Source organism: Eulemur rufifrons, chromosome 3 (genome assembly GCF_041146395.1).
Source record: "Eulemur rufifrons isolate Redbay chromosome 3, OSU_ERuf_1, whole genome shotgun sequence".
NCBI lineage: Eukaryota > Metazoa > Chordata > Mammalia > Primates > Lemuridae > Eulemur > Eulemur rufifrons.
Window position 1 is genome coordinate 87482715 of NC_090985.1, and position 26935 is coordinate 87509649.

The 26935-nt window shown below is 44.1% G+C and overlaps 2 protein-coding genes across 2 annotated transcripts in view; both read right to left on the reverse strand.

The window, feature by feature from the left end:
- Positions 1-23572, reverse strand: part of ADHFE1 (alcohol dehydrogenase iron containing 1) — a 32706-nt gene extending 9134 nt beyond the window's left edge. The window contains exons 1-12 of the mRNA XM_069466437.1: positions 23500-23572; positions 16695-16732; positions 14840-14886; positions 13687-13740; positions 13358-13512; positions 13016-13212; positions 11226-11303; positions 9749-9854; positions 6275-6427; positions 4264-4362; positions 1337-1415; positions 1070-1166 (exon numbers count right to left, since the gene is read on the reverse strand). Of these exons, the coding sequence (XP_069322538.1) occupies positions 1070-1166; positions 1337-1415; positions 4264-4362; positions 6275-6427; positions 9749-9854; positions 11226-11303; positions 13016-13212; positions 13358-13512; positions 13687-13740; positions 14840-14886; positions 16695-16732; positions 23500-23558 (1162 nt within the window). The 5' untranslated portion in view covers positions 23559-23572. The remainder of the gene's footprint in view (positions 1-1069; positions 1167-1336; positions 1416-4263; positions 4363-6274; positions 6428-9748; positions 9855-11225; positions 11304-13015; positions 13213-13357; positions 13513-13686; positions 13741-14839; positions 14887-16694; positions 16733-23499) is intronic.
- Positions 23573-24864: 1292 nt separating this feature from the next.
- Positions 24865-26580, reverse strand: RRS1 (ribosome biogenesis regulator 1 homolog). Its single transcript, XM_069466438.1, has one exon. The coding sequence runs from the start codon at positions 26460-26462 to the stop codon at positions 25365-25367; it is 1098 nt and encodes a 365-aa protein (XP_069322539.1). The 5' UTR covers positions 26463-26580; the 3' UTR covers positions 24865-25364.
- Between the last annotated feature and the right edge of the window lie 355 nt (positions 26581-26935).

The window sequence follows — 26935 nt, forward strand, 5'->3', positions numbered from 1 at the left end:
GGGTTCTTCCAGCCTGGAGTTTGTCTAACAGAGGATCTACTTTTTCAATAATATTGCTGGTTGTCTGGAATGTTAGCTTTAAGTTCTCTAAGGTTTTCCCGTTTACCATAAATCTCACCTATGATTTGAGCTCCCCTCTATGTACATGGTTTGCGTATTTACAAATGGAGCTGAGTTCCAACATATGGTTGAACAACATCTCCAGTCCAAAAAGGAAAAGGGACACAAGATGTTTGGTGCTGTTTCCCTGCAGCACCCGCTAGGAAATGAAGCCTCCCCCACCTTCCCCGGCCAGAGCTTGTGTCATTAACATTCTCTGCACAGCACCTGGGACTCGGCGGGAGCACTGGCAAGAGGATGTCTGCGGTCCTTCCTACCTCCCTGGAAATAATCTCTCCAACGGCTGGGCTAGAAGAACATAATGAGGTTTTCTTTTTAGCCTTTCCCTTCCTACTCTAACTAAACACAAGCAGTGGAATAAGATGTTTTGCAAGTTAATGAAATCCTCAAGTCTACTTAAAAGAGTTTTTGTATTAGAAAAACACCTACATTTTACTTACCACTAAAGCTATCCTGAATATCATTTTATTTCTGGTAAGATTCGAAAGGCATTGTGGATATTTCATTACAGACATTATTTATGCTATAGTATGGCAAACAGATTCCTCTTTTGGGATATTTTTACGAAGTTTGTAGTTGTTTTGACTCTCTATGATTGAGAATTTACTGTTGCTTCCTGATTTTGTGTCATTTTATTATCAATTAAACACAGGAAAAGCCATTCGTAACATTAAAAGTATATAGAGTTATACTTTCCTCTGGGATGAAAACAGAGGAAAAATATTATTACAAATGTAACAGAATCAATATTGGGTTCCGTTTAATTGTGAACAGACTCTTAGAAGCATACAATTACAGAATTTTAGTGCTAGATAGGACTTTGGGCAAGTCACTGGTATTTTATTATTAAGTGATCCCAAAGCAATCTTTTTTGTTATCATCCTTTAGGGTGGATCTTCAGAAATGCTCCATCTGTATAGGTCATAGATTTATGAGTAACAGTTCATACCTAATATTTCTGCTGTCTCCAGGTGCCGCTCTGGAAACATCTGGGCAGTGAAAGTGAACACCGCTGGGGACGTGAGCACCACAGAAAGGCCATGGGGCTGGGGAGAAATGACACGCGGTGACTGATGCGTTTTCCCTGCATATTCTAGATATTATATTAAGCTACTTTACCCTGTACTCTGAGCAGTCAAGATTTGACAAATGTATTTATGGAAATTGTGAGAATATAAGATTTAATTAAAGAATTTATTAATATTAATCATTTTACCACCAGTGGGTGATCCACATTGTAATCCTTCGCTTTGTACGTCTTCACTAAACCCGAAATTGGGTAAGACATTCCATGGCTAGAAAAGAAAGAAAATCCTTATATTGACATATACATGCTAAGATTCAAGTCAACAATACAAAGAAAAATCTCGTGACAGAGCCCGTTACTGTCTCTGGACAGTATTATGATTTCACAGAGTTATATGTTCTGTTTTCTTGAATGTCAGGATATATTATGATGCACAGGATGTTTAGTGTATACATTAACAAAATCTCTGAAATGTTCGAATTCAAATGCTCAGAGAATTGTACGCCATTTAAAAGTATTAATCTAGAAGTAGCTCCTCAAACATGCTGGTTAATCTTAAGATCTTGAAGAATGGAAAATTCACTTTGAAGTTTCTGTCATAAGCTCTGGGCATGTGTTTTGTTTTGCCTTGGCACCTCCCTGGCAATGTGCTCCTGCACCAGCTGACGATGTTGGGGGCAGTTTTGTGAGCCAAGATCTGCTGCATTTGATGACATGCAAGCTTGACCCACTAGTGATTTGTCCCGCCAATGACAGATAGATCCTTTCAAATGTTTCATACTAATGGAGTCGAGTCATAAATGATTATTCTAGCCTGAGAAGCTATGTTAAGTAGTTCTATTTGACTGATTTCTTGTGCCTGAATTCTACCTTAAAGATTATTTAGATTTAGTTGTCACCAAGAAAGGGCATCATGGCTTTTGTTTGCACTGAAGTTCTTTATATCCTCTTAAATTCTCAGTGAACAAATAGGGAAATATTATAGTTGGCTAGATGATTCAGAAGATAAACATTGTGACAAGTTAATATATTGAAAATGAAATGCTTTACACAAGTAAAATGGTCTGTAAGTCTTAATGTGGGTTATTGGATGACTTTGTGGATATTCAGCAAAAGAGTCACATTTCATGGAAAGAAGTATTTTGGTGCACTTGATGAATATCTATCCAACAGAAGGTGTTCCCTGCCCATCCTGCATGAAGCAGATTGGAAGCTGTTGGTTCTCTGAGTTGTTGGGTACTTTGGAATGTGCTTTACTTCTCTTGGGCTCCATAGTATTCAGAAAATTACTGCTTAGTGTGCTGTCATGATGTGAAACGGTTCCTGTAGCTTTCAAAGGTAACTTCTTAGCAATATTCAATATTTTAGGCTGATTGTTTTTACTAGTTGTCTATGTTCTTTGTATAAAATAAAAATTACCCATAATTCTTTTTCCTTCTAGTCATTTGATGCATCTATTTAATATATAATCATATGGTGCATATAGTTTTATACATTGCTTTTGTTAATTAGTATTATTTGTAAACATTTTCTTATATAATTTTCTGTCCTAAAATATTGCTTTTAACAGACTTATTTTATTCTTTAAGTACTGTACTTTAGTTAATCATTCCCAACTGTTGAAATTTAAGTTGCTTCCCAATTATTCAATTATAAATAACACTTAGGCGAACATTCTTACAAGGAAATTCTTTGATCGTACCAATGGGTATTTCTTTAGGCTAGGTTCCTAGAAGAGAATTAGTGGGCCAAAGGGTATAATATTTTTCTGGCTCCGGGTGCATTTTGCTGACTTGCTTTTTGGAAAGGTGTTACCAATTTATGCTCCCATCAGCCGCAGAGTCTGAGGATGACCATCTCGTTTCACTCCTCCTACCAAAGGACTGTTCTTAATTCTCCATGTTCACCGGTTTTCAATTTTAAAGCAACATACAAATAAAGTTCTAATCAAAGAGATAAATTCTGGGCTATTGACAAACATTCTGATCCCTTTCTTTCTGTGAGCGATTAGGAGAAAGAAACCCTGCATTTGAGTATTAAAAATCCACAACACGTGGTGAGGATGCAGAGAAATCAGAACCCTCATCCACTGCTGGTGAGAATGTAAAATGGTGCGGATGTTGTGGAACACAGTCTGGCAGTTTCTCAAACTGTAAACCTGAATTACCACATGACCCAGAAACTCCACTCCTATGTATATAACAAGAGAAATTAATACCTGAACACAAATGTTCATAGCAACATTATTCATAATAGCCAAAAAGCCTAACAACCCAAAATGTCCATCAACTGATGAACAGATAAACACAATGTGGTATATCCATACAATGGAATGCTATTTGGCAGTGAAAAGGAATGAAGTACTGATATGTAGATAAACCTTGTAAACCTTATGCTAAGAAAAACAAGCTAGACCCCAAACACCACATATTATATGATTCCATTTACCTGAAATGTCCAAAATGGGGAAATCTATAGAGATAGAAAGTAAATCAGTAAATCAATAGTTGCTTAGTACTAGGGGAGGTGGAGGGACTGGTGAGTGACAGCTAGGGGCTATGGGATTTCTTTTTGGGATCATAAAATGTTAAAAAATTCCAGCCTGAGCAAGAGCAAAAACCTGTCTCTACAAAGAACAGAAAAATTAACCGGGCATGGTGGTGCATGCCTGTAGTCCCAGCTATTCATGAAGCTGAGGCAGGAGGATCACTTGAGACCAGGAGCTTGAGGTTGCAGTGAGCTATGCCGACATCACTGCACCCTAGGCTGGGCAACAGAGAGATACCCTGTCTCAAAAAAAGAAAAAAAAAAAAAAAAAAGTTCAAAAATTGATTGTGGCCTGTCTATACAACTTTGTATGTATACTAAAAATCATTGAACTATACATTTTAAATGTGTGAATTGTATAGTATGTGAATTATATCTTAAAAAGCTGTCATTAAAAAAAATCCATGATCCAGTAAACTGCATTCGAATTAAGAAAATATTTAGGGACCTAAAGCTAAATTTCTTCCTTCTACAGCATATTTAAATTTTACCATCTATCCTGAATTATAAACATTAAAAATTTTAAAGCAATAGTTTGAGTAAAGAAATAAAATCTCACATTCACTTACCACAGATGAACACCAGCATTTCCAAAGCCAATGCCAGCAAAAGCACTTGCCAAGTGCATATGAGACCTTGCTTCAAGATCATCAGGATTTCTGACAGCCCTGTGAATAATATAAACACCTAACAATAACACATCAACATTGGCATTTCCTATTGAATAAAGAGCCGCCTTAAGGAAAGATCTGAAAAAACAGAAATGCTGCTCAGCAGGAAAAAAAATTAGGCAAGTTATTCAAATGATGCCTTGTCTTCTAAATGAAAACCAAAGGGAAACATATTTTCTCATCAATGGTTTTAGCAAAGGCATAATAAATATGCTGTCAGGTTGCTCACGTGATATAAAAGGACCAAGAGAAGCAAAACACTGATTCTTGGATTGTGAGAGCTGCTCTAGGAAAGTGCCCTGAGACTCATTCTTCTTCTTCATTTGTCAATGACCTTGACAGCAGCTGTGAATGAGCGTAGAGTAAACTTATTCTCAAAATGCACCAAGCGAGACTGGCTTGCTGAAGTGACCCCTGTTGCCTGGGGCTACCTGTGGGCCAGACCCAGCCAGGCCAGCTATCCTTGGTGACACTGCCTCAAATGCACTCACCCGCACGGCCTCTTTTGGTACCTCTGGAGCTGCACATCTTTTCTTCCATTACTGTGGAAGAGGATATTATTGTAGGACACCCTTGCTTGCTCTGGGGTCCCCAATGCCACTTCGGAAAAGCAAATCCTCAAAGGCCCCTTTCAGATTCTGCTCAACCTTCCTGCACTCACTGCTTGGAAACCCTGCCTCAGGGAGGAAGTCTGAAGACTGCTGAGCAAACCCACTTCTCACTTTTTTTTTTTTTTTTTTGTGATTCTGTCGAGTAAGGGTTCCTGTTATGAAATAAAAGTACCACAGCCTTTTCCCCTTTTATCTGGAATGTTTAGGCATTCATACCTCCTTTGCAAAACCCAATGTTAGTTCCCAACTCCCTGAATGACAAGGTGAAGCAGCAGATGATGGGGCTCTCCGCCTTTCCTCTGTGCACTGTACCCCCTCGCCTCCCACTGTGGCTCTCCAAGCCTCTGTCACTGCCAGACAAGCTGGCTCCTTGTGATCTGTGTCCACTTCTACCTGGTCAAATGTTGCTGTCCCTCACTGGGGTCTCCCACAAGCCTGAAATTGTATTGGGTCCCTCCCCACTGCTCTACTAAAAAATGCAATTCCAAGGCCTCCCTAACCCCTGACCAGTGGAGCTTCTAGCTCAAGGCTAGAGGAGACACCATGTTCATGTCTAGGCCTAGCCTGCTTGTGCTCTGTCCTTCCCTTATGTGTGAATTCAAAAGTCAGTCCGACTTTGCGTATGTCCTAACATCGCAGGTATCAGCTTTCGTCTCTAAGAATATCTTTGCTCTCTCCAGAGCATATTGCCATGTGCTCTCCCATAGCCTATGGCTAGAAATGCATGTATGTATGTATTAATATTCATAAATCTTTCACAACCTTTTAGTAATACTTTTACATTTTCTGCCTTTTATATCTCCTGGGACAGCAATCTCACATTCTCTTCCATCAATTTCTTAAATTTAGTTCAGGTGAGTTCACTCAGTGGGTATAGACAGGGCCTTTGGACAGGGCCTGGGTGGGCACAGCCAACGTCCGCCTGTGTGGTTCTCAGTTCCGCCCTGGGTAGCCAAATCTCAAGGGACCTCTCCCCTCATCCTAGCTTTGGTTTGAGGCTTTCTGAACACACTTCCATTTATTGTATCTGCACCCTTAATAAATTAGGGACTCCTGTTTGTCCCCTGGCAGCCTTTGCCTTTTCAGGCTGAAGGATCCAGTTTTCATCTGCTCGGTCCCCTGACCCCTCCAGAGGCTGCTGGTGTCTGGTGCCTCTGTAGGTCCATTGACTGGTCTTCTGGTGAAATATCAGTGAATGGACAGTGCTTGGGACATTTCAGGATCAGGCACATTATGCTTCAGGTGAGGGCAAAACGTGGATTTTCTGTTCTGTTTCTATCCCCTTTGGGGTGACGTACCTCTTCATATACTTAGCAACGATCCGCAGCGCATGGACGGCCCAGAGGTCGCTGATTGGGTTGCTGCCCTGGTACGCCGGCCGCATGATGGGATTTGAAGGGCAGGGGCTCCGCATGTGGTAGGGGAGGGCAGTGTATGACTCCAGAGCATGGCTAACATGAAATATTTAAAAGACACAGATTGAAAGCGTGGTCTTCCTCCTTCCCTCCATTAGGATTACAAACTGTCGTGGAAACGGTTGGTACTCGCTCTGCTGGGGATATGCTGTCTAATGCTGATGATAACAATGTTTTCCACCAGCCAGCCTCCCATCTACGACAGTCATTGCTTATTATAGAAATTAATAGACTCAAGTTTATATTAACAGCACTACAGTGTTTTTGACCAGTATGTATAAGATCATATATGGACTTTTCCAGTGTAAATAAATCATTTTGATGCTGAATTATTATACATTTGAGCCACAAAAAAGCACTGAATCTAAGAAATGACTACCTTGTAGAATGTATTTACCATTTTATAACTTGCATTGATCAATTATCATATTACCAAAGGAGGGTCATAGTTAGACGAGACTGTTATTAAGAGTACGGTGTAGTGGGTGAGAACACAGGCTTTGGAGTCAGCTTCCCAGATGTAAATCCTGGCACTGGACCTTCCTGCTGTGGCCCTGGCAGGAGGCACTACCCTTCCTGGGTCTCTGGGACAGGGATAAATGACAGTCCTACTTCATGGTGCAGATGTGAAAATTAAATGACTTGACACATGTATTTAGAATAGTGACTGGCACATTGAAAAGCTTATTATTCACTATTATTATTAATTCCTGGCCTGAAAAAAATCTGATCCTTTCTTCTTATGTACCTGAAACTCAGAGTTGGTGATTTCAAGAACTAAGCTTCAGAGCTGCCTCCACCTGTTGGCCTGCCGTGGATTCTAGCTCATCAACCGCAGAAGATGAGAAGAGCCCTCACCATCCAGGTCAATGATGCAGTGGGAACACAATGTAATGTGAACTATGTTTTGCATGAGTTATAGTTTTCAGTCTTAGAATGGAGGATTTACTTTCTTCTACATGTGTGAAGCAGATAACTATTTTTTGAACAAAGCATTAGAAAAATTTTTGAAAAGCAGTTGGTAGATGGATGCTATGGCGTTGTGGCTCTAAACAGGGAATGCATGAACAATGCAAGAATGAGGGTGTCCACATGGGAAGGACAGGGTGGCCACTAAGTCAGCTGTGGTCCAGAATCTGATCCCAGCCTTGCAGCACATCTAGATTGCATCTAGATTCTGAATCCAAGAGCAGATCTGTTTCTCAAGGGCAGGCTGGCTGAGCTCACAGAAACTATGTGGAAAACCGGAAGCCAGATTATTGATTTACAATGAGAAGTATAACTGTTGAGGGGGACAGACACCTGAGTCTTCACGATGGCACCTTCTCTTCCTATGGTCAAGCCCAGGATGGCTGATTTATTCCCTAGCAAGGAGAACACCTCGGAGGTTTAATACACGGCTTATCTGCCTTCAGAACAGGCCCCTGGGCCATGGGGGCAGACTCCTCGGGCCAGGTGTTTTCTCCCTTGGACATCACCTAGAAGAGCAACTGCCATCATTCTCCTTCCTTCTGAGCCCGCTTTCCCCTTTGATTGACCGTGAAGTCTTCGGGCCTCTGAGTCATTCACCTAAAGTGACTGCTTTGGGCCATGATGTGTTTATTATACAGTTTACACTTAAGGAGGGTAATCTTATTTACTTTATTTCCAGATTATTAGGGGAAAGCTCATCAAAGTTCTAACGATATTGAACAGAAAGGAGTTGGACATGATTGTCAACAGTCTCTTGGCAGGCAGCATAACACAGTGAGGAAAGCAGACCACAGACTTGGACAGACCTGGATGTGAATCCTAACTCTGTCGCTGCCTGCCTGTGTGAACTTCATTCGACAGGGACTGATTCAGCACCTGTGATGTGACAGTCACTGTGCCAAGAGGCAGGGATAGAGAGGTGAGTGTGACGGCCCTATTCTCACCAAGGTCATAGTGCAGTGGGGAGACGGGCATGTGTAGAGAGAGTGTCTCAGAAACAATATACAGGCCATCCCCGGGGCAAGAACAAAAGACAAGTGCTCAGTTGTACTTGAGGAGAGGGGCAAGGAGGGTCAATAAAGGCTCTATCAAGGAGTGGATGCTCCCATGGAATTGAAAGATGAGTTCTCTAAGCAGATAAAGAACTGAATGTTGGGAACATTTCAGGGCCTAAGGAGTTTGGCTTTTGGACAGTAGGTGTGGAAAGCCACTGAAGGTCTCATAAGGTAGAGAGGGGTGTGTGTGTGTGTGTGTGTGTGTGTATGTGATGGTGAGATCGCATTCCAGAAGCTTGTGGAGGCCGATGTGGAGGACAGACAAGAGGACGATGGGAGGGAAGCGGCGAGGCCAATGAGGAGACTACTGCAACAGTCCAGGCAAGAGCTGGGGCGGGACTGAGCCGAGGCAGGGCAATGAAGCTTGGGAATAGGGAGCAGAAGGAAGAGAGACTGAAGCAGGACGAGAGATAGGATCTGCAGGCCGGGCGTGGGCATGAGAGAAGGGAGAAGTTCATATTGAGTCCTGACACTCACTGAGCTGGGGGACTCAGGAGGAGAAGCTGTGGGGTGTGGGAGGATGCAGTGAATTAGCAGATTTCATCAAATTTAAGATGCCATGCATTATAAGATGCACCATTTTTAAAAATGTACCACTGAAGATAAAAATACACTGTCATGCCGTAGACTTTAAGATATGTTCTGATTTCAGAGATGTTAAAACGTGGAAAAATGTGCATGTGCTTGTGGATGGACTAGGATAGCTCGGGACATGCTGCCTGTGAGGTGCACATGGGACCTCTGTGAGGCCCGGGGCCCAGGAGGGAGGTCTGCCGTGGAAATACTGGTTAGGGGGCCGTCAGTACGTTGCAGCTGAAGCCAAGAGAGCGCACAGTAAGACTCTACGCAAGTTACCAAACATCTCAAACTCAGTTTTCTTTTTCAATAAGACAAATGTCTTGTACTGCACAGCCCTGCGGTGAAGTGATGACGCGTGTCAGGTGGTGACACAGTGAGCATGGTCTGCCCTCCTCTGTGGCGTGCAGCCTGGGGCGTTCCCTAGTTAGTGTGGCGGAAAGGCAGGTGGTGTGCTCCTGAGATGCTGCATGCCAGCTCAAACTGCTCCTTTAGCTGTGTCCCTGTGGCCACGACTGTGGCTGGGGTGGTCCATCCTGAATTGCAGGTTTGTGGCCCACACCGGACCTCCCCTCACCTAATCACCACCCTCTACAGCTTCAATGTTTTCATCTAGGAAAGGGGAGAATGACAGCCAAAGCCAAGGGTGCTGTGGGGTGCTAATCAACAAACGCTTAGCAAGTGCGTTGAGCAACAAAATACTGTACATAGACCCAGTACTGAGCAAGTCCCTCTAAATGGCACTGGTACCTACCAAAGCACATCAAAGCCACTGTTGGCGACCAACCGTTCAGGCATGTGGAGGGTGTGCAGAGGATCAATCAGTCCCAGTGTGGGTTTGATGGCTCTTGAAGCAATGCCTAGAACATAAAGATTTGTAATAGAGGCTAACATATGGGACTTTAGTTTAAAAAATAATAATAATAAACAAATAACAATAAAATAAAAATAAAATAAAAATTAAATAACTTTACGATAATAAATCACCCTGAAAATATAAAAATATGAAAAAAGATTCATTTTCATGTAGGGAGGCAGCAAGGAGCAGTGGAAAAAGATTTGGCGTCGGAAGCCTGGGGTTTCCGTGCTGTGCTGGGGCTGCCTCCTGCAGGTTCCCAAGAACCAAGTATATGCAACTTTTCTCAACTCGTGGATGAGTGACATCATTGGCCATGGTGCAAGTATTTACACTACAGAAATTGGCAAACACTACAAATCAGGGCTTATTTGTTTTCTATTAAATTCCAGAGAGCTGGTTTACTAGCACATCGCCACCGGTCCTTGCTCTGTAACTTACTTTGTGTCTTCAGGCAAGTCACTTAGCCTCTCTGAGTTCTCTGTAAGATTAGACTGTAATAATACAGGGCTTCTATCCCTCACAGAGCTGTTGCAGGGATGACATGAGATACTATTACATAAAAGTCTTTTTAACACTGTACAGTAGAATATAAGTGATGGCTACTATTATTGTCTTTAACAATGTCAAAGGATAATGCAATTCAATTACATTGAATTTAATTACATTTAATTGCATTAAATTCTCTTAAAAAGAGAAGTTACTATCTATAAACGTGCAGTTGAATGCCAATTTATTCTGCTACAAAGGGCTGAAAGCAGAAAACTGAGCCAGATTCAAGGACAGGGACATCTCTATCATGTTATCTCAGAGTCAGTGAGTGAGAAGAAGAAAGCATAAAAATGACCAAGAAGACAGAAGCAGAACAGAAGTTACCTGGGAATAGGGCCAGAGGGATCAGCTGGGATGGAACATGAGGGAACTTTCTAGAGTGATAGGAATGTTTTACATGTTGATTGGGTTGGTAGTTACACGGGCATATATATTTGTCAAAACTCATCAAACTAGATTCTTAAAATGAGTGCATTTTATTATATAAAAATCACATCTTAATAAAATTGATTTGAAATGTAAAAGAGATGTCAGAGAGAGGGAACACCTATTTATCATTGATACGCAGTCACTAACTTGGGCAGAAAATGGCCAACTAAGGTTTGTGGCATTTCAATATGCTTTTGTAGGTAGTTCTCAAAAAGAAAGATTATTAGACTGCTTCATATTTTTATATATACTTCGAAAAAGAAAGAAAATGTGCATATGTACATACCTTTTCCTTAACTCCATAACTCCTTGATTTTTAAACATTAGGATTAAAGAGAAGGATATTGAAAGGTACAAGAGAGAATTTTTAAAAAATTATAGGCAAAGTTCATACCAGTTTTTACTTTCAAGTGTTGATAGTCAAAAACGGCAACCCCGGTAGTTTCACTCCCAGTTCCTGTGGTAGTTGGAACTGGAACAAAATAATATTAATGTTAATAAAGCCTCTAAATAAAGGTGAGTGGAGATATTTAATTCAGCCTTAGGAATAAAGAACAAAGCTAGAGAAGGAAGTTCCGTTGACCCTCTTGCTTGCCTGAAATATGTATCTGTATGAACATGTATGTAAGTCTAATGTGCGTGATGTCTGTGACTGCACTGATAGGCATGTGCGAGATCTTTATCTGTACTAACACACATGTATGTTTAACATATAGGTTCATGCATTATGCATATGCATGGTTAACATGTATCATGACTGTGTCTGCTGCATGAATGTATGTGTTTAATATGTGTGATGTCTATGGTATTAACATGCATTTGTATTTAATATGCATATGTGACCTCTGTATCTGTGTTAACATGCATGTATGGCATCCATGTCTGCATTAACATACATGCCTGTTTAGCATGCCTATGTGTTTACTAAGTGTGATGTCTGTTTCTGCATGAACATGTGTGTTTAATGTGTATGGTGTCTGTGTATGCATTAACATGTTTGTGTTTTTAATGTATGTCTGATTTCTCTGTGTTAAGCATTTATGATGTTTGTGCCTGTGATAACATATATGTATGTCATTCAAACATATGTGTGATGTCTGTGTCCGTATTAAAGGCGATGAGCTCTGGGAACCTCAGACTCCTCTAGTGCCAGAACTTAAGCAGCTGCAGCTGGGTATTCAAACGCAGGCTGCTCGGCACCTCCAGGAACAAAACTCATACATATTTGCCATCTTTAAAAGACATCTTTATTCCCTCTTGGCAGCAAGCACAGGAACGCTCTGCCTTTGCTGGGCTCTGTGGTTTTGTAGTTCTGTCAAGTTTCTAAACTTTACTAATCACCCCTCTGTGTGATGCTGACACAGTTTCACCAGAGGGTTCCATTTGCCAGACGCCAATTACGCTGCTCCCCGCTGCTCCCCATTCACGGCAAAGCAGCTCATCTGCCGCGTCACAATGCCCTTCACAGTTGGGTGGGGGGGTTGGAGAGAATAAAACTTTAAACTGAGGATACTTCCCAGGTACCAGTTAGTGCATTTTAGCTATAAAACTTTAAATAGTAATATGTTAGCAGCCCTAAAAATGGGAGAAAAGACAAGACCAGAAAACCCCTAGGTTCCCTGTGGAAACAAACGAGCTGTTCTGATTTGAATTTCTATGTCTGTGCCCTGGGCAGCCACACAGCAGATGTCCCAAGAGCGATGTGGCCATGCTGGCCACATGTCCCAGGGAAGAGACAAAGCCCGAGGTCAGCTGAAGAGCCATTATGTGGAAGAAAGGGTTGAGTCATCACCAGAAAAATAACAGGCAATGTTCTTCTTGAAGTCCATAGGGGCTTGTAAAATGGGACAAAGCAGAGGGGTTTAGAGGACAAACCTGCCAACAGAGGGATCTAATCATACGTAAATGGTGACTCTCATCCTCTTCCACATGGTGACCCCATAGCTTAGATCTGCAAACTTTCCTGCCACTGACCCAAATTGTCTCTAACAAATTCTGATAATGAAGATCAGAATTTTAAAATGAATGAATTGCTATCTATTTTGATCTCTAAACAAGGCATTGATTTTTGAAACGTACAAATCAGAAAGCTTTAGAAACATATATGCTAAAAGGACTGGCTTGCATCTCTCCTAAGGCCTTTAGCCAATTGCAAAATAAAACAAAGAAATCAACAGTCTTTACCTGCAATTAGAGGCTTAAGCGGCACAGACACAGGCTTTCCCTTCCCAATGGGGGCGTTGACATAATCTAGGAAGTCAGAGTGAGGGCTGGACGCGTACAGGTTAGCAGCTTTACAGGTGTCCATGGTGGAGCCGCCACCCACAGCAACGTAGGCATCAAAAGCTCCCTTTTTGGCAAATTCAATAGCTTCCTTGAAGCTTGGAGAAGGGAAAATAAAGACCATTATGTCATATTTTCAGAATTAAATTACCATGCCATTAAATAAGGCCTGGGGCAAGTTTTAATCCACAGGGATGGATTGGCTTCAGCTTAAAGGAAATGACAACAACGATATAAGAATACCTTGTATCTGTTGGTTCTACCCTCACATCGTCATAAACCTGAAAGCAGATGCCATTCTTCACTAGGGAATCCATAACTGCTTGGACAGGAGGGAGTTGGGAGAGGTTCTTGTCTGTCATCAGGCAAACATTTTTAGCACCCAAGTTTTGTAGGTCCTACAAAAACATTATAAGTTAGACTTGATTGCATTAGAACTGTAATAAACTCTTCTGGCAAATTTAACATTGTACATTTTAAAAAATAAAAGACTCGATTGTTGTCAGTAAGCACTTGTTTTATAAAATATGTAAAATTTACAGTAGGAGACTGGAAACATCTCAAATACTTGCCATGCCCACTTCTTTTGTAACTCCTGCTCCATATCTAATATTTGAAACAGCCATCTGAAACAAACAAACAAAAAGATTTAGGTGTAGGGTGTATTAAAGAGTTGACCACTCCATTTTCAAAACCCTAAAATGATTCCTCATTGTCTAGAGCACTAAGTACATACTCCTTAGCATGGTCTTCAGGGTCATCCCTGCTCTAGCCTCAGATGCACCACACTTGGCTCCAGTCACATTGGACTGACTTGTCTTTTCCCAAACACATCATGAACTTTCAATTGTTCCCTCAGCTTCAAATGCCTGCCTTCCCCACCTCCACATTACATTGACTCTTAAATTTCTCACTTTCCGAGTTAAAAGTTGTTATCTTCCCTGTGTATTTTTTCTTTTCACTCACTCATCCAGCTATCCATCCCCCCAACCATGCATCCATCCATCCTCCCACTCTGCCAGTGCTGCTGGCTGTCTGCTGTGTTCCAGGCCCAGTGCTAGGCTCTGGCATAACGCTTACAGGTGAGAGAAGAGCTTTTATACTGATGGTTGATGGGTCACCTTTGGCCTGAAGACATGTTTTATTCTATCCATGTTAAGTTTAAATTTCTTTTTCTGAATGAACTAATAACTCTTAAAAATCAGGATGAAAAAATCCAATGTGACCATCTGAATTTCGTTCTCTCTTGAACAACCTGGCGACTCTGGCGTTGCATTCCCACGTGGCAGCAACCAGGTGGGGCTGTGTGGAGCCACAGCCTCCACCTGTGGCCTGGCTCTCAGGGAGCTCAGCATCCCCCTCCCAGAATGAATTGTTCCTTTACTCTTGCTTCAACAGATTTCTCTGACCTCTTTTGGGATTGTTATAATTACAAAATGAAAGATTTAACATATAACATATATAAGTTGGAGAAGTTGTAGAATTGGGAATTTATCCCATTTTGACGGCTGTACAGAAAGACAGTATTTTAGACATTTTTCAGAAGTTCTCAGAAGATTTATATTCCATTATTCTAACAAGGTACTTTGTTAAATAGGGCAAAATAGAGATTATTAAACATCAATTAATAACAGATTAAAAATGAAATAATAATTTATTAGCAAAATACTCTAGTTTTATTTTTTAGGTCATTTATAAAAGAAAGAATGGATTGATTAAATCTACCTCAAAGGCATAATCTGTTGTTTTCCCAGAAGGTGAAAGTCCAGGAGCTAGAAATGTAAAAATTAACATCAGAGTAGGCCTCAGAAAAAAAGCACACATATTGTTATTTGATAGTACAATCTAGCAGTAAACATAAGCATTTCCTTTGAAGTTTTATGTAAAATATATTTTGCAGGTTTCACTGTTACGTATCAAATTATATAAAATCAATACTTGCATTTTAAGATAGAATGCTAATTTGAGGCTAACTTAGTGAAGATAAAATATTTAAAATATTTTCTCCCTTGAAATTAAAATATATGTTGGAAAACATAATGTATAAAAATCCTCTAGGAAAAAAAAAAATCGCCTGGAGTCTAGAGTTGGATTATTGTTAGAGAACAACCATTAGCAAATTCATTAGAGGCCTGCTCACACTTCTTATTGCAACTGTGATAATTTGTGTGAACCAAGTTTTTTTTTAATAAGGATAACTTATCACAGTAAGATATTTATGTTTCTCAAACTTATACATATACAAAATTTAATATTCTTGGTGAAATTTAATAAAAATTTTATAAACTGCTATTTCTTTGCAAGTATCAGGTTTTAATTATGATAAAAATAATTTGTTGTTATATTGGAACAAGAAGGACCTCATTGATAATTTTTATCCTTGTTTTTATCTGCTTATTTATGTTAGTCTTGGTCAGTTATATGATAAAGTTTATGGAACAATTTTCCCAACTTTTTTTTTTTAAGAAAAAGAGACCAGAACTAGACAACAATCTACCTTGGGCTCCTTGAAAGCAAGGGCACCCTTTATGAAAACTCAAATATCTTTGATTCCTCTTAGCCTCAAAGAAATAATCTATTATTCCTATTACTAAGATTTAGATATAGACACAAATATGATCCTAGAAAACAGTGAGGTTATCTTTCTCTAAATTATTAATTTCATTCCCCCAGTAGGAAATTTCTGATTCTTTGTGGAAACCAATGAAGAGTTAGAGAAAACTAACTGAAGACAAAATTCTGCATATGTTCAGAAGCCTTAAAAGCTGGGCATGCTTCTGCCTGGTAGATGGCGGTTAGTGGCCAGTAGGTCCCTAGGCTTGTCCTAAAGGGTGAGCTATTCCTCAGGTAGGAGAGAGCCCTGGGCTAGTTACACCTTCCATTCTCTGCACTGCACCGGGCTTCTCTGAGGGTTTCTGCTCAGGATCCTGTAAGTTCAGACCCCACTCCTTTCGATTTCTTGCCTTGCTGTTTAGTTTTGACCTTCGAAGAGACAAAAATCAGCTTTAATGTCTGTAATTCATGTGACATTCTAAGGACATCCTAAAGCTACATGGAGCTTCATGCTGCTCTCTAGACCATGGAGTTTGGAGAGTTTGGTAATGATTAAGACATTTATGGCAAACGAAACATGCCATTATTTTTAAGAGATGGAATATTAGTTTATAAATTGATACAAGCAAGCATTTTCTTTCTAGGTACCATCTTGTTCTTTAGTCTCTTTTAGAGATTTCTCAGAACCTTCTAAAGACTTCATCTTGATTAATTGTTTGATGAACTCAGACATTCTTAAAATCCTATTTGTGCACTTTTAGCTTTGGAAAACAATTGTATTTAAAATAGAAAAGCATTATAAATGACACTGAATGTATATTTGAGCCAAATCCGTAACTAGGAGCTTACATTGAGCTAACAATGCATAGAGCTACGTATTACCAATTTCGTAGTGAAAAGGGAACCATTTCATCAACCTCCCTCTCACATGCCTTGATTTTCTTCCTTTACAATTTGCCCAAATGGATATAAGTGCCAACTGTAGAAACCAAAACTGTGGCTAGTTTAAAAAACACAAAAGTATTACCTTGGGAGTAAGTATGAGAATGAGTTGGGCACTGGCATCTAGGGAAAAGAAAAAAAAAAAAAAGAAAGAAAGAAAGAATAGAAAAATGTAAAGTGAGAGTGGAAACCCCAAAATGAGAAGCTTTAAATTAACTCACATTGCATTCTAAGATGCTATCAAACTGGTAGGTAGTGGCAGACGCTGTACAATAGATCCACTCCCCCGCCCCCCGCCCCGAAATCACGACGGACAAAGAGTTGACTCAGAGTCTTTCCAGAGCTGTAAGATTATTTTTCCACGAACTCATTTATTCAAGCAATACCTACAAAATGCCTGCGGGCAGCTGAGATAAGCACTCCGGAGGGACACACAAGTTTAAGATGGGGTCCCTGATTTCCATGAGGCCCAGCTCTTACTGGGTTAGGAGCTTTGACCCAAATGACCCAAGGTTCACTGAACCCGTGCGCCTCTCCTCAGCCCCCTACGCTGGGAATGCTCCTTGTCCCAGTGTCTTCAAGGTGTTTTTCTTCAGACAGGCTCCAGACACGAGCCTCGGGGGAGCCTTCCCTGGTCCCCGGCTGGTCCCTCCCCTTCCCTGCCCGGCTGTGCCCGGCCCCGCGCTCGTCCGGTCCCCGGCGCGCCCACAGCGGACGCGCCTCGCTCGCCGGGGCCCCCACTTCTCAGTCCGCTTCTCTACAGAGTGTCCACGTCCTCCTTTTGGAAACTTTCCCTGCCCTGGCTTTCGTCTCCCTTTCCTGTCCTGGTCGTCTCCTATTTCCTGGACCGTCCCTTCTCTGGCTTCTCTTTCTCCCGCTCGCTATCTGATGGGGGGTCGGGAAAAGCTTTTCCGTTTCTTTGGATGGCCCAAGAGGACCCTGTCAGTAGTGGGGTCTCGGTAGATACCGCGTGCGTAACTCCTTCCTCCCCTCCTCCCCGCCAAAAATTCAAATTTGGAATTAAAACATCCGACGCGGAAGACGGGGTCAGGAAGGAAAAGGGTTGATCTCAATAGCCTTCCAGATCTCAAAAATTCGCAGAATTGTGAAGTCAAACCGATCCGAGGCGCGGGAGTGAGCGATCCCGTGGGTCAAGGCTGCCACCTAGCGGCCCCGCCGCCCAGGGCTCCCGCGCGGGAGAGGAAAGCGGCAAGGCCACGCCCGCTGCTCCACAGGTGGCCTTTACTTTCGAGAACGTTCCCTGCTCTGCGCCTTCCAAGGACAAGAAAAGAGAGGCAAAGCGGAGAAAAATACCCAAACTCAAAGCTTTCTAGCGCGAATGCTCCTGGGAGCATATGCTCCTCCCACCCCGCTTCTCTTATTTATTTTTTATTTTTATTTATTTCTTGACAGTTTTCATAACTCAAGCTCTGAGACCACCTCAATGACGCATTTCCACCCCTGACTTGTGGTCTGTCTCCTATGCCCTTGTGCCTTCTCAGGCCAGCCATCTGTCTGTGTTTCCTAGTCCCCACTCGCTCCATCCTCAGTATATTTTAGAGCTTCCCGCCTAAACTCTTCCCCCTCCTATGCCCCCTGGCCTGCGCACCCCCGTGCTCCCTTCCTGGCCTGCGTTTGTTGGCTCCATTTCTCGTGGCGAACACAGTCCTTAGCCCCTGAAATCAGGCTGTTGCGCCTACAAGTCCCAGCCTCCCGGCTGTTCCTCACCTCTCAGACCCCAGCAGCTCGCTCCAGCAGCACGGAGCACCGTGTGCCACCCCTCCGCGGGCGGGGGGGGCGGGGGAACTCTTTCCTTGGTGTCCAGGACTGCCTGCTTGCCTGGGTTCCCTCCAACTCTTCTTTCTCCAGCTCCTTTTCCACTCTGCCATTCCTAAATGTTGGGTTCTGTCCTGGGCTGGCTTCAGCCCTTCTGACCCTTCTTCCTCCCTCACCCTTTGTAGCCCACCTGTTTCTTCACCCGCATCCACCCCCTTCTCTAAGGACCCTTGCTGTTCCCTGGTTCCCGGTGTCATCTCTCATCTGGGTTACTACCAAGTTCCTAACTGGCTTCCCGAGGCCCCCGCGTTGCGCTTCTATTCCCCTCACTGTGGTGGTGGTGGTGGTGGGGTTTGTTTCCAGTGATGTCACTCCCTTGTTTAAAGCTGCTCCCATGGCGCCCCAGAGCTCTTAGAGAAGATTCTGACCTGGCCCCTCCACCCTACATCTAGCTCCATCTTGGGCTAAGCTCCTGGAAAATTATTAATAACTTTTTTTCCTTGAGTGAGCCACAATCTCTCTCTCTCTCTCTCTCCTCCAGAACTTTGCCCTTGTATTTTCCTCTGTCTGGAACATACTTTCCTTCCCTCTTCTGGAATAACTTCTGTTCTTTCCCATCAGGGGCAGTCTTCCCTGAGGCTGGAGGTCCCAGGGAGATACCCCTCTGTGATCATAGTACCGTGCCTCCCTCCCTATGAAAACTGTTACCACACTGTATTGCTGGTGCTGTTTTCCTGTTTCCATCTGCTCTGGATTGTAAATTTAGTGACGCCAGGGCAAGATTTACCCTTTCTCACACCTTTATTTGTAGTGGCTAGCACAGTGCTGGGCACAAAGTAATTAATCAATCAGTAGTTAGTACTGACTAAATGAATAAGTAAATGAATGTAGACATTTTTATCCCCCTGACCGTCTTCTCTCTTTTCCTGGTGTGTCAAGACAGAGAGCTTGAACTGGGGTAGGGAGAATAGGCTGTGGGCTCCCCTTCTTAGGATGGCCTGAAACCACCGAAGGGCTTCTCTGGACTCCCAAGAAGGGAAGTCTTCCTTTTCTCTCCTGCATCATCAGAATTCCCCTCCATGTTAGATGTTACCTGTCTGCATCCAGCATGTTTTTAGCCTATCCATAAGCACGTCTTCCCCATATTACATTACAAAACCAGAAACCTCTTGTCCCTCTTTCCTCTCTTGTTCCTGCTCCTACCTCTCTCCCCTACTGATGACCATACCCACTCTTCCCATTTCTCTTCTCCCATACTCTCTGGAACCTCCTGCAATCAGCTTTTGCCCCTGACTCTAATGACAAGCTTCCCTCACTAATGTCCTCTGTCTGGTGAGTTCCCTGCTAAGTTCTCAGTTCAGTCCTCACCTTACCCAACCTGTAAGCAACATCCTATTTCCCTCCTCCCCTGGAAACAGGTTCTTCCTTGGCTTCCAGAACACCACTCTCGGTTTTCTTCCTGCTGCATTGGCTGCTCCTGAACTCGTTTCTTTTCATGCTCTTGACTCTGACCCCTGGAGGATTCAGGCTTCAGCCAGTGGACCCTTCTCTTCTCTCTCCACACTCACTCCCTAGTGACCTCCCCTGGTCTCATGGCTTTTTTATTTTTATTTTTTGAGACAGAGTCTCGCTCTGTCACCTGGGCTCGAGTGCCATGGTGGCATCAGCCTAGCTCGTAGCAACCTCCAACTCCTGACCTCAAGGGATCCTCCTGCCTCAGCCTCCCAGAGTGCTAGGATTACAGGTATAAGCCACTGTGCCTGGCCAGTCTCATGGCTTTGAATATCTTTTATGTGGATGACTTTCACATGTATTTTTCTGTCTTGGACCTCTCTCCTGAACTCCAGATTCAGCTACCTACTCGACATCTCCACTTGGATGTCTATGAAGTGTCTCACATTTTCCTTGTCACAGACTGAGCTCCTGGTCTTTCCCATCCCAGCTTAATGGTGATTTCATCCTTCCAATTGTTCAGTCCAGAAAACCAGGTCATCCCTGGCCCCTTCCCCATCTGCCTCAGTCTCTTGTTCGGAAACCCCACCGGGCGTGCTTCCCCTCTGCATACCTTTCCCAAGAGCTACGTGGTTTGTTCCCTCCCTCCGTGGCCTTTCTGCAGCAGTTACCTTCTCAGTGAATGTTGTGGGTTCCTGAATACAAGGTCCTAATCCCGGGAACCTGTGACTGTTACCCTAAATGGTAAGAGGGACTTTGCAGGTGTGATTGAGTTAAGGCTCTTGAGACGGGGAGATTATCCTGGAGTATCTGGGCCCTAGATGCAATCACAGGTGTCCTTATATAATAGTATTATAGGAAGGCAGAAGGAGATTTGACAGAGACGGCAGAAATGTGACCACTGAAGCAAGATGTGGCGCTGTTGGCTGTGAAGATGGAGGAAAAGGCCGCAAGGTAAGGAATACAAGCTACAGCTTTAAAAGCTGGGAAAAAGTAAGTAAATGAATTCTCTAGAGCTTTTAAGACCCAAGAGGGACTGTGGCCCTGTTCACACCTTGATTTCAGTTTTGTAAAACTAATTTTGGCCTCTGACCTCCAGAACTGTAAGAGAATAAATGTGAGTTGTTTTAAGCCAAGTTTGTGGTAATTTGTAGGAAACTAACATGGTGAGGGCTGCTCTGACCAGCTCTAAAATTGCATCCCTTCCTCAACATCCCACCTCCCTTTATTTTCTCTTTAATACCTGTCAACAGCTAATGTACTCTAAATTTTACTAACTAGTTTGACCCCCGTGCCCCACACAGGCATGTAAGCACCCTGATGGCTTGGTTAGGCTGTTCTGGTCCCTGCTGTGCTCCAGGGAGGAAAACACAGCCAGATAAAGGGAGGCTGTACACCTGTGGACAGAGTGTGACTCTCTCCCTCCAGGGCATTCCCCCATCTCTCCAGCCAGGCCCCGCCTTGCCTGTGTCTCTGCAGTGCTGGCTGTCCCTCCACTCAGCTGCCTGGCAGTGCACCTGCTCTGTGGAGTGAGTAGCGAGGGAGGCTGGAGTGCATGCCATTTCCAAGGAGGTGGCCGTCATCTCGCTTCAGTCCTAGCTCACTTTCTCTGGACGAAGTGTGTACCCAATGATGCCATTTTCCAATTTTCCAAGATTTTTATCTGAAACCTCCCACGTTTTAAACGTTTACCCTATTAGAATAATAAACCCATGCAGAAGACAGCACCATTTAGCTGCGCCTGCTGCGGCAGTGCGGCTCCCCAGGAATTCACCCCTCAGCCCTTTCCTTCTGGGTCTACAGTTTGCCGAGGACTTTGCTTCCACGGGTTTCAACTGTTCTATACACAGTGTGAATCTCCAACTCGCTCTGGAGCTCCACAACAACACATTCAATTACCTACTGAGGATCTTCACGGGGATATGCCAGAGGCACGTTCAACTCAAAGTGCCCACGACTGCAGTGACCATCTTCCGCCCAGAGCTAACCCTCCTACAGTCCCTACCTTGGTGAATGGCCCACTGTTTACCTGATGCCCCAGCCAGAAATCTCAACTCCTTCGTCTGTGTCACTAATCAGATACAAAATCCTATGGATTCTAACCAAGTCCTCAATAGTTCTCCTATCTGCCCCTTGTACCAGCTGCCTCTCTTTGGCGCCTGAAGCCATTACCTTTAAGCTGGAGCACTACAATGAACCCTCGTCCTTCCTCTTCACTCCACACTGCCGCCAGAATGTGCTAACATAATTCTAATCTTGCCACAACTCCTTTCTTATGCAACCATTCCAAAAACTTTGTGTGACACTGGTTCCATGGGATATGAATAGTGTTGCATGACAAAAGAGTTCTATGATGACACAGGCTTAAGATTAAGAATTTGAACACAGCTAAACTTTCTCCTTGTGCAGAACTTCTTGGAGTCCTTCCTGTTCTAATGTATATCCCGACTTCACAAGAGGGCAATACAGGTATTAAGTAGTTTCCCAAACTTATTTGGCCATGGCATTCTTTTATCATGAGGCATTTCAAGGTATTTCCAGGTGTTTCATGATGAGAAATATTGCTTCAATAACTTTCCATTATCTACAGGACACAATTCAAATTCCTTAGCATAGGCCTGAGAACAGGGACTGTGAAGCCAGAGTACAAATTCAAATTATGACTGTGCAATTTGCTTAACTGTGTGACACTGGACAAATTATTCTTCATGCCTTTGTTTATCTATGAGGAAAATGATACTGTATGTCACAACATTGTTGTGAAGATTAGAGTTACTATTACTTAATAGTGCATGCAAAGTGTGCAGAATGGTATGTGGCACATGGTATTAGCTATTTTCTTACTCATGATCTTTCACCAGCTATCTTCTCCTTCCTCACCTCCTAGGAAGGTAGGTCCAGACTTTACTTTTAGATCCTGGAACTACATCTCTCCATCTGTGGTGTGGCTCTTCCCTCTGCCTGAAATTAATCTCCCGTGCCTCTCCTTTCCCCCTTTCCCTGTTTTTCCACACCTACTTGTGCACTTGCACAAGCAACTAGTCGTCAGGTGATTATTATGTACCTGGCATTTCTAGAGAGGCATCCAGGGATGTCATAGCATTGAATACCCAGACTGTCTGCACCTGCCAGGCGGTGTGACTCCTTGTGATTTCTCACATCTATTTTTCCCTTCTACCCCTGTCTGTTGCCTTAGAACAGGCCTGTTTTCCTCCTGTAACCCCATCCTGTTCCCCACTAGATTTTAAATCGCTCCAGAGCCTTTCATCTTCGTTATCTCCAGAACCTGGAATAGTGCCTGGCGCTTACTATGCACTCGAGAAACGTGTCAATTGGATACATGAATTTGTCTTGGCCACCGTGCCAAGCTCTCCACTGCCTGCCACGATGTGGGGCCAGGCACTGTCCTCTCTGGGCCTTGGTTTCCTTAATGGTAGACAAGCAGAGCAAAACCTGCCTCACTGCATCCTGCAAGGTGGCATCGCACACTCTGTGACCTGGCTGTCCCATGTGGTGCACGGCGGGAGCGCACTGCAGTATCCCTTTCCCCAAATTCTTTAAACAGAGGAAGACTGCGCGGGGCTCGGGTGGGTCACACCCGAGGGCTGCGTGGGCACAGCGGGATCCCGCGGTCCCCCGCCCGCCCCCGCTCTCGCACTCACGATGCGCGCTGCAGTTGCCTCAGCAAGTGCGCGACCCGGGCCCGGGCGGCTGCGGCCATGGCTGCACGGAGTCCTCCTCTCCGCCCACGGGCGCCGCCCTCGCCGCCGGCCAATCCCGGCCACCGCCCTCCTCCCGCCCCCTCGGCCACTCTACCCACTGGCCCCGCTGGGTCATCTGCCCAAGTTCTAGCCCTGCGGTGGCTCCGAACAAGGAGTCACAGCCAGACCCACAACTGCCTCAGCTGTAATGGAAGGTAACTTGCTCCGTAGGGTCTTGGGTACTGCCTTAAATCTCTCTACTTAAAATACTCTATTTTTCTTATGCTGGGGACTTCGGGAAAAGTAGAGGAACAAGGGCATTGTTTTCACTTTGCCTTCTAAAATTATTTTAAATTATCAAGACCCTGCATTTAGTCTATTTTAACAGTAAACAAGAACCTTGCAGAGTCCTTTTTTTTTTTTTTTTTTTTAAACGGCCAATGCTGCATCCCACTGCTAAATCAAGCAAGCCTAGAAACAAACAAAACAATAAGCAACAACGACAGAAAAACCCAGGAGAATTTAAAAGTTGTTAAATGCTCCGTGAATGGATTTGCTTTTCACGGTGCCATTAAATGGGTTCACCAGTAGTTAAAACTTGCCATGATTATATTATATTCTGAGAGGGCCTAGCAGTGCCATCCATATCCGTCATGTCCCAGTGGAAAAGTTAATTAATGATGGCAAAGTTCAATTTTAACTTAACCGGAAAGCATCCAAAGATAGTAATAACTAAACATTTGCATTTTTAGTAATCTGTTATTATGAAATTTGAATCCTTTTGAAATATTTTTACAGAAATGAGTTTACTGGGATCAAACTGGAAGACCGATGGACAGGAAGACAACCTAGGACAGCAATAAACATTTTGCCTCCTAATCAAACCAGCTCAGACCAATTTGACAAGTGCATCAAAAGATAGTGTTTGAATTAAGGATTTTTTGTTTCTTTTTCTCTTTCCAAAACAGACTCTGCCTGAAGTCAAGCTTTAAAAAAAACTGGGGATATAAATGTTAAGAAACAGCTACGTATTTTCTGGATTAATAAGGATTGTTACCATTATTTAATGAGGCCCAAATTTATCATTTACAGCAAATCAATGTGTTCAGTGTTGAAAAGCATGAAATCCTTTTGAAAAGACTTCAGTTGTAGTACACTTTCAATATATTTGATATCAAAACAAGTATGAATTTTTCTAATAAAACTGGTCTCGCTGAAACCATTATAATCTAAATGCTTGTGTTTTTTAGAAAGCAAACGAAAATAATCTGTACTAGGTATCCAGGTAACTGGCTTCACTTACAATTTCTACCAATAGTCAAAAAGTTAAAAGCAGCACAAGATATGCACACACACTTTTATTAAGTAACTTTTAAAACAGTTACTTGTCAATCCAGTTTTGAAAATGGTTGTAGTCTTTCCTCTCTCCCTTTGATAAATACATAAACTTGTTATAAAAATAATGCAGAAACATACAAATCAACCTATTGTAAATCTCTGAAATATGACCAACTCTCCCTCACCCCATATCCAAAGTTAAAAAGAAAGAAAAAAATGGCTATTTAAGAATAGAATCCATTCCCAGTCTCGGCCAAATTATTTCCCTAATTCTTATGTCCACAAATGCATCCTCAGTCTCCAGCCAAAGTTTTGGTTGTGGGAAAACTGATTTGTCCAACACTTACATACTCTCTTGAGGGGAGGGCAATCTTGTCCCTTCAAGCTCAACGAAGGCGGCAGCCACGTCCTTCTGCATCCCGTACAGTTCCTAGAACTTAACATTTAGTATATATACAGCTTTTGGTTTACAGTAACGCGTGAAACTATTACTTCCTTCTCTTTCCTCCTTGGTGCTGTCCTCCCTTCCTCTTGCCACCCAAGCCAGGCGGCCTGGAATTCATCTTGCCTCCCAAGCCCCCTTTCCTCTTCCCTCCCTGGCTGGGCGGGCCCCCTTTTCTCTTGCCCCCAGGACCCTGCCTGCCCCCCTTTCTTTTGCCCTTCTGGCTCATTTTCCTCCTCTTGGCGGCCTCCTCCTGGTCCTCCTCCCTCATCTGCTTATTGGTGGCCCTCGTCACATCCAGCCGAGGCTTTTTGCTGTTCATGACTCGAAGCAGCTCCAGCTGGTTCTTTTTCTCGGCTGCAAAGTCCCCGAAAAGGGGCTGAAACTTCCTCTTCTTGCCGGAGCCCCGGGGCGCCTTCTCCTTGGGCAGGCGCTCCTGGAAGCGCCCCACAGAGGCGGTGGAGACCTTAGCCACCTCCATGGCGCGGCCCAGCTCCTCCTTACTCTGGTGGCCCGTAGGGTGCATACCGGCCGCGCTGGGCAGCTGCATCTTGTGCGCGCGGGCCAGGTTCCGTAGCCTGTTCAGCTCGTTCTTGGCCACCCGTTCCTTCTTGGCTTGAATCCGCTTGGCGAACTGGTCCTCCATGGGGTCGGCACCGCCTGGCACCTCAATCAGCCATTCCTTGGTGTCGTCCCGGGCGCGCTGGTAGCCCCAGCGCCGCCGCCACTGGCCGCTCACCTCGTCCCACACCAGATTGGTCTTCTTCTTCGGACGGATGCCCTTCAGTCGCGCGAACTGCTGCCAGCGAGTAAGTGGTCGCGGCCGGGGCACCGGCTTCTCACGCGGCAGGCGCGTGGTGGGCTCAGGCAGCCGCGCCACCAGCGCCTCTTCCACGCGCTCCGTGGGCAGCTGCCATAGCTGGTTGATGAGCAGCTGCGTATTGTCCCGCGCCAGAGCTCGCAGCTCGGCCTCCGGCGTGGGTCCTGCGCACCGCAGGCCCGTCGGGGGGTTCCGGTCGGAAGCCAGCAAGTTGCCCAGATCGAACTCTAGCTCTATCTCCTTGTTCACGGTGATGCGCTGCAGCTTTTCTGCCTCGTCTCGCTCTGCCTTTGCCAGCAGCTCTTCCACGCTCTGGCCCTCCATGGCTCCGGCTCGGCTCCCTCGCTTTGGGGCCGCAGCTGAAGTTACTTCTTGGACTGCGGCGGTCCCAGCACCGGCAACACAACCACGTGTAGACGCTCGGAGGCTCAATCCGGAAGAGAAAGGTTCGTTTCCGGAGCAGCCGGAACCGGCTCATAATCCGGGCGGCGAGAGGCGAGGCCGGCAGAGGGCGGTGTTGGAGAGATGATGGGATTAGAAGCGAGACCTTTGGGCTCGCCCCCGTATGGAGGTGGAGCTGGCGGAAGGATCCCGGACTACAAGTTCCAGGGCGCTGCGGTACAGAGGGCGGTCCAGGGGGCGGTCCAGGGAGCGGTCCAGGGAGCGGGGGGCGCGGTCCAGAGGGCGGGCCCAGTTTTGGGGCTGCAAATGGCGTGGGTTCTGGATCAAGTGCTTTAGTTACAAGTTGTGTGTTACAATTTCAGTGTAAATCTGTTGCAAAGACGTTTAGCTAATAA

Coding starts and splice junctions, on each gene's coding strand:
- RRS1 (XM_069466438.1), bottom strand. CDS start 26,462: ATGGAGGGCCAGAGCGTGGAAGAGCTGCTGGCAAAGGCAGAGCGAGAC.